This window comes from Thalassophryne amazonica, chromosome 7, assembly GCF_902500255.1.
Source record: "Thalassophryne amazonica chromosome 7, fThaAma1.1, whole genome shotgun sequence".
NCBI classification, from domain to species: Eukaryota; Metazoa; Chordata; class Actinopteri; order Batrachoidiformes; family Batrachoididae; genus Thalassophryne; species Thalassophryne amazonica.
In genome coordinates this window covers 40,348,640-40,361,975 of record NC_047109.1, presented here as the reverse complement: position 1 = coordinate 40,361,975, position 13,336 = coordinate 40,348,640, and the positions used below count along the sequence as shown (strand labels likewise).

Sequence of the window (13,336 nt, the reverse complement as noted above, 5' to 3'; positions counted from 1 at the left end):
TGAGAGCGAGAGAGTGACACAGAGAGAGACACAGACAGTGTGAGAGCGAGAGAGTGTGACAGAGAGAGACACAGAAACAGTGTGAGAGCGAGAGAGTGACAGAGAGACACAGAAACAGTGTGAGAGCGAGAGAGTGACAGAGAGACACAGAAACAGTGTGAGAGCGAGAGAGTGTGACAGAGAGAGACACAGAAACAGCGTGAGAGCGAGTGTGACACAGAGAGAGACACAGAAACAGCGTGAGAGAGAGAGAGTGTGAGAGAGACACAGAAACAGCGTGAGAGAGAGAGAGTGTGACACAGAGAGGGAGAGACACAGAGTGAGAGACAGAGAGTGTGACACAGAGAGGGAGAGACACAGAGTGAGAGACAGAGAGAGACACAGAAACAGCGTGAGAGAGAGAGTGTGACACAGAGAGGGAGAGACAGAGAGACAGAAACGGTGTGAGAGAGAGACAGAAACGGTGTGAGAGAGAGAGACAGAAACAGTGTGAGAGAGTGTGACACAGAGAGGGAGAGACAGAGAGACAGAAACGGTGTGAGAGAGAGACAGAAACGGTGTGAGAGAGAGACAGAAACGGTGTGAGAGAGAGAGACAGAAACAGTGTGAGAGAGTGTGACACAGAGAGAGTGTGACACAGAGGGAGAGACAGAAACAGTGTGTGAGAGAGAGTGTGACACAGAGGGAGAGGGAGAGACAGTGTGTGAGAGAGAGTGTGTCACAGAGAGGGAGAGACAGAAACAGTGTGTGACACAGAGAGAGACACAAACAGTGTGTGACACAGAGAGAGAGACACAGAGTGAGAGAGAGACACAGAGTGAGAGAGAGAGACAGAGTGAGAGTGAGAGAGAGAGAGACAGAGTGAGAGAGAGTGTGACACAAACAGTGTGAGAGAGTGTGACAGAGAGAGAGAGACACAGAAAGTGTGACAGAGAGAGAGAGAGAGAGAGAGACAGTAACTTAGTTACTTTCCTGAGTACTCAATCTTAAAAATAACCAAGTTAGATCGCTTTATTAGTTAAATTCAGCAACTGCAGACAACTTGTCTGCAGCTGCTAATGAAGTAACTGTAAAATGTAACTGTTTAAAATAACTTCAAAGTTACTGTGGCATCACTGTCTGCTCAGGAAGATCAACTCCCCTAACTGCACTTACAGTCAAACGTTTGGACATGCATTGTGTCCACATTGTGAGACTGCTTGAGTTTATTTTCAGTGCACCACGAAGATGCTGTTTATGACTGTTGTCTTACAGGCAAGCTGTGGAGTTCCTGAGCAACGAAGGTCACATCTTCTCCACTATTGATGACGACCACTACAAATCAACAGACAGTGACGACTAGACGTCAAGCACAAGACCCAGTGACGTAGCCTGGCAGAAGGCAGCAATATCAGTTTTATTTCAAAGGATATGGTCTTAGCCATAGTGTGTAGCAGACTGTGAAAGCTTGTCAGAACATTCACTGTGCAGATGCTGTGGCTGATTTTTGAACTTCTGGTTTCAGTTTTTAGACATCCCATGTTCCTGAGGATGCTGCTTCTGTTTTGCAAACCACCAAGGCTTTGTCAGAGATGGTGATGTTGACAGTTAATACTATTATTCTGTCTGTCACTTTCTCCACTGTAAAGTAATCTTGTAATTTTAAACATGTGGAACGTGAAGAATCCAGTATTTTGTTTTTTGTCTGTAGCTTTGGAAAAATTAAAGGTTTATACACAACACATTTGGGTGCTCAACCCTGTACTATTTTATTGCAGCAATTTTTTTCAAATTTATTTACAAATTAAATCTTTTCAGACCAGGATTTTCTGACTAGAGATATGTAAAGTCTGAACCATAGACAGCCTGTGGTCTGAATATTTCACATTATGTCAAGGTTTATATTTAAGGATGAACATGTGTGCATGTAGAAAGATACAGCTTTTAAAAGTTTATAATTGTTGGAAAACAAGTCGTGCAGACATTTTTCTCCCTTCTACATAAATGACCTTGGTTAAGTAAAATAATATTTATGTGCAGTAAATATTGTTTCACATTTGGATCCTCTTCCAAGTATTCTTGCTGCATTGTTTATTAAATACGTTTATTTTAAACCATGCTTTTCCAGTAAGATTTTATGACTGTGTGCAGTCCAGTTAAATAGATTTTTTTTTAAGTTGCTTTTTCATTTTTGCATTCAATATTTCAGTACATTATGCTTTTAAAGTATGCATTTGTATTTTTGGTTTAAAACAAAACAAAAAAAAACAGAGCCCCTGGTCACAAACAAAAGTGGGGGGAATTACCGTCTGTCCATGAGTCTTAAGTACAGACTCTTACAGTGGGTTATGGGGCTCAGTGAAACTTACTGCAGTAGTCCATCATATGAAGATAGATGAAGGCATATAATTCAGGTCTGATGTGGTCAAAGAGAGGAAATTGGAAGTTTTTACTTTTTCTTATATTTATACGTATATTTGTCAGTTACATGTATAAGATCTCCTGGGCTGTTCAAGACATCTCTTTAATTAAGGTATTTCATCACAAAACAAAAGATTAGTATCAAATATATGCAAGGAATTTATAGCCCAGCTAGTATTACTAATTTTGTGTGTGTGTGAGAGAGAGATGATGATGACAACCTTTAAGTCAACCAGCTCTAATGGCAACATATCTGAATTCTGTTTCTCAAAACAAGGGTGTAAATAAATATGGAAGCCAAATTACAAGTAGTGTCACTCTTAGACCAATGTAAGAATGTCCCCATTTTAAAGCTTCACTTTTGGACCCTCTCCAAAAAAGAAGACAGACATTGTGGTCTGTCTGTTTCTAATTTCAGTTTCCTGTGAAAGGCTTTTTTTTTTTTTTTGCCTTTGTGCATAATGAAGCGCTGCTGTTTTGTGGAATGTGGTTAACACTAAGGGCTGTGTTTTAGCTGTTTAGTTTGTATCCATCATCAAGTTGACACAGTAACTCGCTGCAGACACATTAATACCTTCTTGAAGTTTTAAATTTTTTTATTTTTTTATTAACACCAAAATATGTTGATTTGACGAGTCACTGCCAGTGTTTTAAAGTGTGAAATGATCAGTATCACAAACTCACTAAAGTCAGCGCAGCCTATCGACAAACACTTCCCTAACAAGATTTAACAAAGCAATTTTACCAAATTTGGTAAATTGTGCGAAGGTTGTTTCACTAAAGTCTGGGCTGCACAAGGATTGTGGTCTTGCGGAAACTGGTTGGTTGCTAGTCGGTCGTATGAACGGCTTGATGCTGGAGAATGAAACATTACACATACGAGTACTTCCTATATTTGTGTGGGAGCGTATCTGCAACATTTGTTGTGCACTAAAACAAAGGTTCTTTTCTCTAGAGGTTAATTCAGTCTGATGAAAGGTTAATGTGGCATCAGTCAAATGTTGACTGATTTGTCACCATTCAAAAATAGTGTCTCATGCTGCTGAGAAACACTGAAGTGGTATTCCTGATCTCACTGCTGTTCATATGGCACAGTCACAAATCAAATTTAATATTGCTTAATAAACTGACAGCCTCTTAAAGCTACAGTGTGTAGGATTTAGAATTAGAACCCATCTGTGCATTAATGTATATAATGAGCTATTCATATCTACATAGGATTATCAGTATCACCCGTAAAGATTGTTGCTTTTGTTTTTTTAAGCATAATTTAACCACGTCTTGAGCCTTCGGATACTTGTGCTTCTGGGTGACACAGAGAACAATTTGAAGTACTTATTCCAGCTTTCACAGTTTGTGGTGCAGCTGTTAGGCTGAAAAAAAAGGAGGAATCGGTGGTTGCTCCCCAGCATACTGTCTACCTGTTGTGAGTGCAGGCTAACAAGTTTGACAACCCAGATTATTGTCAAAGGATCATACATATTTTTACAAGCGAAGGCAAAGGAGCACGAATCCCCCTCATCAGTATAATGCAGTCTGCATCTTCACCACTAGATGAGAAATCCCACACACTGCAGCTTATGTCAATGTAAAAATTTTTTTGCATAAAATTAAAGATATTCCTGATAGTGAAGTTTGAAAATATTGTTCTCAGTCAGTCTTACATTCGATGCTCACTGTCGAAACTTGTTGCAGCAGTACAGTGTTTTTAGTAAAATGTGACGTCCTCTTGTAGCCTCTTCATTACTTCTGCCAAAGGCTCATCCACAGATTCGTAATCATGGTCGCTGTCCTCTTCTGCTGGGCTCTGATGTTGCTTCACTGTGAAAAAAGAAGACAGTCAACTTCTCCACCCGCCAATGACATAAATATTGTCACAGCTGCATTCAATATTTGTCCATATCCTCCCCATACAGTGCACCCAGAAAGTATTCACAGTGCTTCACTTTTTCCATATGTTTTTATGTTACAGCCTTATTCCAAAATGAATGAATTTTTTTTTTCGATTAAAATTCTGCACATAATACCCCATAATGACAATGTGAAATAATAATTAAAAAAAATCCTGCAAATCTATTAAATTAACAAATCACATTTACATAAGTATTCACAGCCTTTGCCAAGAAGCTCAAAATCCTGTTTCCACCAATCATCCTTGAGATGTTTCTACAGCTTAATTGGAGTCTATCTGGAGTAAATTTAGTTGATTTGACATGATTTGGAAAGACACACCTGTCTACATATATGGTCCCACAGTTGCATGTCAGAACACAAACCAAGCATGAAATCAAAGGAATCGTCTGTAGACATCTGAGACAGGATTGTCTTGAGGTACAAATCTGGGGAAGGATACAGAAACATTTCTGCTGCTTTGACGGTCCCAATGAGCACAGTGGCCTCCATCATCTGCAAATAGAAGAAGTTCAGATCGCTCTTGGAAGTGAGCGATCAGGGCAGGTCCAGTGGGGAGCGCACCCCACCCCACCCCCATATTTCATAGACAAAAAAAAAAAAATCCCTTCTGAATGCTATTTCTGAACCCTCTGTTCAGCAACAAGTGGCTCAGCGAGATACATTTATACCAGCCCATGATTCAACAATTTCCAGAATTTCATTGCAGAAATACAATGGCAATAAACATCTATTCTATTGTAGCAAAGGTGTTACTTGTCATCATAACATCATAGCATCACATTCAAGACTGTACAATAAAAGTTCAAATTAATAAAAAAAAAAAACAGTTTGTAAAGTTTCTTTTCTCTGTAGTGTATTTTGTGGTAAAATATGCACCAAAATTTGTAAAGGGGGGATGCTATGGCATCCCCCCTTTACAAATCCTGAATCTGCCCCTGGCCAATGGTGATTGCCACGAACACAAATAATTTTAATGATGAGATATGTCAGCTTTGCGACATTGGCTCATTTATGTTAACTAACATCTTGCCTTTTTTTTTTTTCTTTTTGCTTCATCATGTCGGGCTTGATGTGCTCTGAAAAATGTGCACGCATGGTCTGAAGAAGATGTAAAGTTCACACATTGTCATTGCACATTTTCCTTTATGAATTCCAGTTTGTGGAAATAGGTGCACATACAGTTTTTATGCATGTACACTATTTACAAATGAACTGACAGAAGTTGTAAATCGACCGTACCCTCAAAACAACAACAAAAATAGCACTAACAATCTAATTTATATAGCTTTTAACATGTTAGTGGTACCAGCTGTCTGAAAAGTTTGGCATGTGCTATGTATTTTGTCCAGGCCTATTATAAAGTCAGCTCCATAATTGGTGGGACAGTGACACAACTTTTGAATTTTGTTTCTGGATGTAAGATGTACCTGTAGTGAAGATTTCAAGATTTAATTCAAGAGGATTAACAAAAATATAGCATTTTAACTGGTTAGGAATTGCAACCATTTTTATACATAGTTCTGCCATTTTGAGAGCCTATACGTAATTGGACATACTAAATATAAGGATTATTGTTTATACAAATGATCACTTTTATAGTGAAGCAGATAACAGAATATTTACAGAGGAATCTTTCAAATGATGAAACAAGCACCAAATTTGGTGCAAATACTCCTTAGACATTACTCTTGTAAAAGCACGTTAGCCACCTAAATTTTCAATAGGCCGCCAGGTAGGGGTCAATTGAAGAATTACACAGGGGTCAAAATTTGTAAATGCTCCAATCATGTTGAAAACTATACTACATTATTTGTCTGATCACAGAGATTCCAAAAAGGTATAGTTTGTATCTGTGACTGAATGTTACGGAGTTATGGGGTAAAAACAGTAAGAATGGTGACAGAAGTCAATTTCAGTTTGTACAGGGGTCAAAAGTTAAAGTTGCTCCAATTTTGGTAAAAAGTGATGCAAATTATTGGTTGTGCTAGTAGGATTAATAAATGGAATAGTTTTGACTGTGTTGAATGCTTGGTCTCCAAAGTAAAGGTCAAATAAGGTCAACGTCCATTGGATTCTATGACATGTGACATATGTTACCCTGTAACATGATAACTCAGCATGACACATTGTGCAAACTATTCCATTTATTAATCCTACTAGCACAACCAATAACTTGCAACACGTTTTACCAAAATTGGAGCAGCTTTATCTTTTGACCCCTGTACAAACTGAAATTGACGTTTGTCACCATTCTTGCTGTTTTTACCCCATAACTCCATAACAATCAGTCACAGATAGTCCAAACTATACCTTTTTGGAATCTTTGTGATCAGACACATAACGTGGTATACGTAGTTTTCAATGTCATTGGAGCATTTGTAAATTTTGACCCCTGTGTAATTCTTCAATTGACCCCTACCTGGCTGCCTATTGAAACTTTAGGTGGCTAACATGCTTTGCCAAAAGAGTAATGTCTAAGGAGTATGTGTACCAATTTTGGTGCTTGTTTCCAGAAATGAACGATTGTTACAGTTATCTGCTCCACTATATAGTTGGTTTCACTGACATCAATCATTAAGAAATACAAATGGTATGGTACTGTATGGCAAATCTGTCTGGAGAAGGCAGTTACTGAGCAAAGGAAAGTTGTGAAGGAAGCCACCAAACTTCCAGGACAACTCTGAAGGAGTTACAGGCCTCTGTGGCTGTGACTGAATAAACTGCACAGCGCAACTTTTGCTTGTTGCATCACCAGTTATATTGCTTAATGGTTGAGTGGCAAAGAAAGATTTTTTTAAAAAGAAGGTGTGAAATTTCTGTTGGTAATAAGGTACATAGGAGACTTGAGCCTAGAACTAATCAGTTTTGTTTCCCAGCCTGACTGGAAAGTCACTACGGGCCCTTGGGCAAGGTCCTTAATCCCCTAGTTGCTCCTGGTGTGTAGTGCACGCCTTGTATGTGGCAGCACCCTGACATCGGGGTGAATGTGAGGCATTATTTCAACCTAATGAACCTTTCAACCTAAGGGCCCCAGTGACCATAACAAGTTTGATGTGGATTGCTTAATTACTGTGGCTGTGCATAGCGAACAGACACGCACAAACGCACACACGGTCAGCTGTATATCAGATAAGCATTTGGTCCTCATGAGAAGTTCTTCTTTTGGACATGTTCTTTTTTTATTATTTATTTTTAACAATATTATTCCCTCACGCATGAACCACTAACACGTTCATTTGTAAGCATCTCATGAGTGCTTTTTGCATGAGGCTCAGTGATTTTAGATGAATAATGTTGCTTAAAAGGGCCAGTCCTTACTCTGTGCACACCTGATCTCAAAAGTTAAGCCTGATCCTGATTACTGCCGGTCTGGGGGAGACCCACATAGGAAAACCAGGGGTTGCATCCATGTTTCTCCATGTAGAATTGGAGTTGTGCCAGGAAAAAATGAAGTGGTCCTTTCAGAATAGCTTCCAGTCAAGATGACTGTTTATTTTGTTGATCTAAATTTTGCTTCCTACATTAGTATTGTACTCACTCTGTGACGTCAGTGTTCCTCTTTTAATCTGTGGTGTCTTCATTTAAGTGTGTCCTGCATGGGTGTATCCTGTGATTAGATCTGCAGAAAGATGCAAAAAAAAAAAAAAGGTAAAAAAAAAAGAGTCACCTTCTCTCTTTGATGCTCTGATTTTGGTGTAGGTGTTTGGCAGGGCCTGGGCTGATGACACCCCAGTTTTGGTGTAGGTGTTTGGCGGGGCCTGGGCTGATGACGGTTTTACGGAGTCCTTTCTGGGGAAGATCGGTGGAGGATAACTGTCTGACACAGCCTGTACAAAGAAAGGATGACTGACTTAGCTTGCTTGATTGCACAGTTTATTGCTTTAACATTTTTTTTTAAGTACAATCATTTACACAAAGGGAAGTCTTTATTTAACAGCAGAATTTCCTGAGTGGCACATTATAAGAAAGCTGTCTTCATGAAAACAGAAGTGACAGTGCAGTATGTTTGATAAGACTTTTTTTAAGACACAAAAACTAGTCTTGGTAATATAATATAGAAAAAGCATTACTCACTGCAGATGGAACGGGGGGCCTCCTTTTATTTAATGTCATACATCCAAACGTTTCTGTTGAAATACTTTTTTGATCCTTTGATTGATTGGAGTTTGCTTCCGTGACCGAGGGTTTGCTTGAGGGCCTTGGTCGTGCATCAAGACAACCTGAAGTTGATTTATTTCGTTTTGGTGGTCGAGGTGGGGGAGCCACATCTGTCTTACCTGCTTTCCAAAAATCGTGATAGAACACATCCGTCACCTGAGTAACTGTCGCCATATGAAACTTCGGCGGTTGATCCTTGGACCATGGCAAGGATTCTTTGGTGAAAGCAACTGACATTGAGAGCTTTTGGGTTGGGATTTCAAAGCAGTGGCCGGGACTATGTGGAAGACTCGCCTCAATGGTGGGCTCAAACACAGCCCCCTCTATTCGGAGACAGGGAAATCCAGCTAGTGGATCTGTCTCAAGTTCAGTATCACGGTTCACCAGTTTAACATCTAACGGCAAAGTAAAAGCCTTGCCCAAGTCCGAGAGTTTGTATTTTTTGTTATCAGGTAGTATCTCCATAAAATTACACTGCATGTATAAAGGTAGAAAAATCTCCTCTTTGTCATCCCCTTGATGAATTTCATCATCGTCATCATCATCATCATCATCATCATTACTACCTTTGTCTGCCTCTTGGATGCACTGACAAACAAGCACCTCAGTGCTCTGTTTTGGTTCCTTGCTGCTTCCACATGGCAACTCCACCGTTTCACAGCGAAGTATCTCCAGCTGATCGCCCACTGTGAGGGCGGGCAGGCCTTCCTCCATCACTTCTTCGCTGTGCTTCGTTACCCTGACCCTCAGACACGATGACCGCAGTGTAGCAACATACAGCTCATACACCGAGTTAAACTCTCTTGGCCGCCTCCGAAATCTTCCACCATATTTCTGAGATACCAGGAAGTATTGCTGTACCTTCCGGGTTTTCAAGCTGGACACCAGAACCATAGGCGAGAAACTTTTCCTGTGGAGAACTAGGAGCTTTCCTTTGGTAAGTTCTGGCAGCCAGTTGCACTTGAACAGAGTTTGGATTTCTGGGCCTTCTGTTATTTCCACTACTGCTGGGAAGGAGTTATCTGGCTGGGAAAAAACTTCTGTCAGACTGAGCGGTTTCACAAATTTTACATCCTTACACAGGTCTGTCACATCCAGCACGTCTATCTCCAAGCTGGATGGGAACTTCAACACGTTCTTCCTCACTTTGAAAACAGAGGAGCACCGATTTTAGTAAATGGCAATTTAAGCATTGCAAAAAACCAAACTGATGTCCTCATGTAACCATGCCCTGCATGTTTTCCACTTCTCTCTGTTTTGGTCAAGCTTGATTCAAGTGTTGATTGGCTGGAAACAAAGGATCTAGCTTATTGTGTGTAGTTCAAGCACAGACAGAGAGATGTCTTTTCCAGGCCCTGTGGCCCTGGTTTTTGTTTGTTTTTTTTTTTTTTTCAGTTCTGGTTTTTGTCATGCAAAATGGATGAGACGTGCCAGCCAATCACCAGTTATCTCACAGGCAAGACCAATTCACATTTACAGCTGGGAGGACTGGGACAATGCAGGTAAAGTGTCTTGCTCAAGGAGCCAGAAGGGTAGCCTCAAGAGGACATACAGTGAGACAAATAAGTATTTGGTCCACTGTTGATTTTGCAAGTTTTCCCACCTACAAAGAATGGAAAGGTCTGTAATTTTTTATTGTAGGTACCAATTGTAAGAGACACAATCTAGAAAAAAATAATCAGAAAATCACATTGTATTATTTTTAAATCATTAATTGGCATTTTATTGCATGAAATAAGTATTTGATCACCTACCAACCAGCAAGAATTCTGTCTCTCACAGACCTGTTAGTTTTCTTTAAGAAGTCCTCTTTTTACCTGTATTAATTGCACCTGTTTGAACTTGTTACCTGTATAAAAGACACCTGTTCACACACTCAATCAATCACACGCCAACCTATCCACCATGGCCAAGACCAAAGAGCTGTCTAAGGACACCAGAGACAAAACTGTAGACCTGCACAAGGCTGGGATGGACTACAGGACAACAGGCAAGCAGCTTGGTAGAAGACAACAACTGTTATGATTATTTATTAGAAAGTGGAAGAAACACAAGATGACTGCCAATCTTCCCCGGTTTTGGGCTCCATGCAAGATCTCGACTCGTGGGGTAAGGATGATTCCGAGAAAGCCCAGAACTACATGGGAGTACCTGGTCAATGACCTGAAGAGAGGTGGGACCACAGTCATAAAGATTACATTAGTAGCACATGACTCTGTCATGGTGTAAAATTCTTCAGGGCAGCAAGGTCTCCCTGCTCATGCCACTACACGTCCAGGCTCATTTGAAGTTCACCAGTGACCATCTGGATGATCCAGAGGAGGCATGGGAGAAGGTCATGTGGTCAGATGAGACCAAATAGAGCCTTTTGGTATCAAGTCCACTCACCGTGTTTGGAGGATGAGAACAACTGTGAAACATGGGGTGGAAACATCATTTTTGGGGGTGCTTTTCTGTAAAGGGGACAGGACAACTGCACTGTACTGAAGGGGTGGATGGGGTCATTGTGAGATTTTGGCAAATAACCTCCTTCCCTCAGTAAAAGCATTGAAGATGGGTCGTGCCTGGGTCTTCCAGCATGACAATAACCCCAAACACATAGCCAGGGCAAATAAGAAGTGGCTCTGTGAGAAGCATTTCAAGGTCCTGGAGTGGCCTGGCCAGTCTCCAGACCTGAACTCAATAGAAAATCTTTGGAGGGCACTGAAACTTAAAACCTGAAAGATCTGGAGAAGATATGTATGGACTTGGTCAAGAACTACAGGAAACATCTGACCTCTATAATTGCAAACAAAGGTTTCTTTACCAAATATTCAGGTCTGTTTTTCTATTGTATCAAATACTTATTTCATGCAATAAAATGCAAATTAATTGTTTAAAAAGCTTACAATGTGATTTTCATTTTTTTTTTTTAAGATTCCGTCTCTCACAGTTAAAGTGTACCTATGATAAAAATTACAGAGCTCGCTAGTCTTTGTAGGGGGAAATAAAACTTGCAAAAATGACAGTGGATCAAATACTTATTTGCCTCACTGTTCCTGGAAGTTAACCATGGTCTTCAGGTTGCCAATTCATCTCCGAAAACCACCTGCTTTCTTATACCTGATCCAGCTGTTGATTAGTTGAACACACTTGATCCAGCTTATCATATATGGTAGCGCAGGCAGAAATGGAAAACACTGATGGCAGGCTATACACGATGACTGAGTTTGATAACCACAATTTTTTTTTACCATACATCAAAAGCAGTATTTCATAATACAAGCCAAAAACCATTCTATGAGTGGAATGTGTGTGTGTGTGTGTGTGTGTGTGTGTGTGTGTGTGTGTGTGTGTGTGTGTGTGTGTGTGTGTGTGTGTGTGTCTGGGGGGTAAGAAAGGAAGAAGAGAAGCATGTGTGGAATGAAGTGAGACTTTTATTTTAGAGGGTCCATAAGTAATTGGACATTCACTGTGTCCCTTTCCACTGCTTATTAGGTGAATGGTTGCTTGGTAACTTTGATCTTGACTGATGAAAGCCACAAAGATGATAGGTTTTTTGATTAAAGCCATCAGTGGCATCAAAGATGGAACTGAGTCACATTCAAGCCACCTTTAATCCTTTTCATTCCACTCAAGGATCGATACTTTTATTAAGTTAACGTTAGGAGCTAATGTTTGCTGAGTGCGTGTGTGTGTGTGTGTGTGTGTGTGTGTGAGAGAGAGAGAGAGAGAGAGATTCGGGGGGAGGGTGTGTTGCCGCATACAAACACTATGGTCGTTATAGTAAGGTGTGTTACAAAAATCAGTGACTGCAAGCAATGAATGAAAATATTAGCCAATACTCACTGCTCATGACGGCGTGGACCTGGTATATGGGGCTAACAACAAATGGTTGTTTATACATAGTGGTGGTTGTGAAGCGGAATCTACAACTACGCAGGCACGATGACGACATTATCTGTCGGAGGGTGAAGTAGTCCTTGCTCTCACACTCGCAGAATTCCCCTCGGGTGGAAATGGGGATGCACACTTTGGCCAAAACTCCCTGTTGTCCTTGAACTTGGCAACACACCTGATCTTCTTCTCCCTCGTGCCGATCAATGGAGAGTATGGTCAAAGGCTTCCCAGCCCCCAGTGTGAAATTGTCAAAAGTAATTTTGGAGTGGCTGATGAAAGTGACTGGAAGGGAAGATTCCAGACCTACAGGCCTCAGACTTACCAACTCCTCCAGTGAACTGTATGACATCTGTTCTGGAACAACTTTAAGTAAGGCTAGGAAACAAATTCCAAAAGTTAACAGGAAAGCAAGCAAACAAACAAAAATATAAATTTAGCTGATGGTAGAAGAGTGTTCTTTGCAGCTCAAGCCAACCTGTGTGATTGATTGGCAGCTCAAACTTATTGTTGCTGATGTCTTCACAACAGACTGATATGAGGTCAACATCAACAACTTTTATTAGATCCCCAGTGGAAAAGCACACTTCACTCCCAGACAATTCATAGACAGAACCTGCAACAGTGAATCATCAACTGAATGATGCATATAACTTTTACAAACTAACTTTGCTCTTGAAACATAATCTTGGACTTTATAATCTGTCCAAGATGTCTATATCAGGACAGACTACAATATCTAAATACCACAACACTCCCAGAGTCCTAATATCTTCACATAATGTAATCTCTTGAACGTTTTCCTTATTGAACATCAGTTCTGCTTTACAACAAAAATAACAATGATGTTATACCTTGGAAGTAAACTCCTGAGCAAACTTGTAGGATTTTCGGCAGAGCGCTTTTGTCCAATGATGCGATGTAGTCTTGAAGTGGCAGAGCAATCTCTGTGCCTGCCATCCTTGCTGCTTCAGTGTGCTCTAATCCA

The 13,336-nt window shown here is 40.4% G+C and overlaps 2 protein-coding genes across 2 annotated transcripts in view; one reads left to right on the top strand and one right to left on the bottom strand.

The window, feature by feature from the left end:
* Positions 1-1,723, top strand: part of rpa2 (replication protein A2) — a 22,967-nt gene extending 21,244 nt beyond the window's left edge. The window contains exon 9 of the mRNA XM_034174052.1: positions 1,255-1,723. Coding sequence (XP_034029943.1) covers positions 1,255-1,342 — 88 coding nt within the window. The 3' untranslated portion in view covers positions 1,343-1,723. The remainder of the gene's footprint in view (positions 1-1,254) is intronic.
* themis2 (thymocyte selection associated family member 2) lies at positions 1,677-13,336 on the bottom strand. The gene is made up of 7 exons (XM_034174051.1): positions 13,203-13,336; positions 12,827-12,964; positions 12,301-12,726; positions 8,389-9,617; positions 7,982-8,141; positions 2,433-4,221; positions 1,677-1,968 (listed from the first exon to the last, which is right to left on the bottom strand). Exons 1-6 carry the CDS (start codon positions 13,306-13,308, stop codon positions 4,109-4,111), a joined length of 2,172 nt encoding a protein of 723 aa, XP_034029942.1. The 5' UTR covers positions 13,309-13,336; the 3' UTR covers positions 1,677-1,968; positions 2,433-4,108.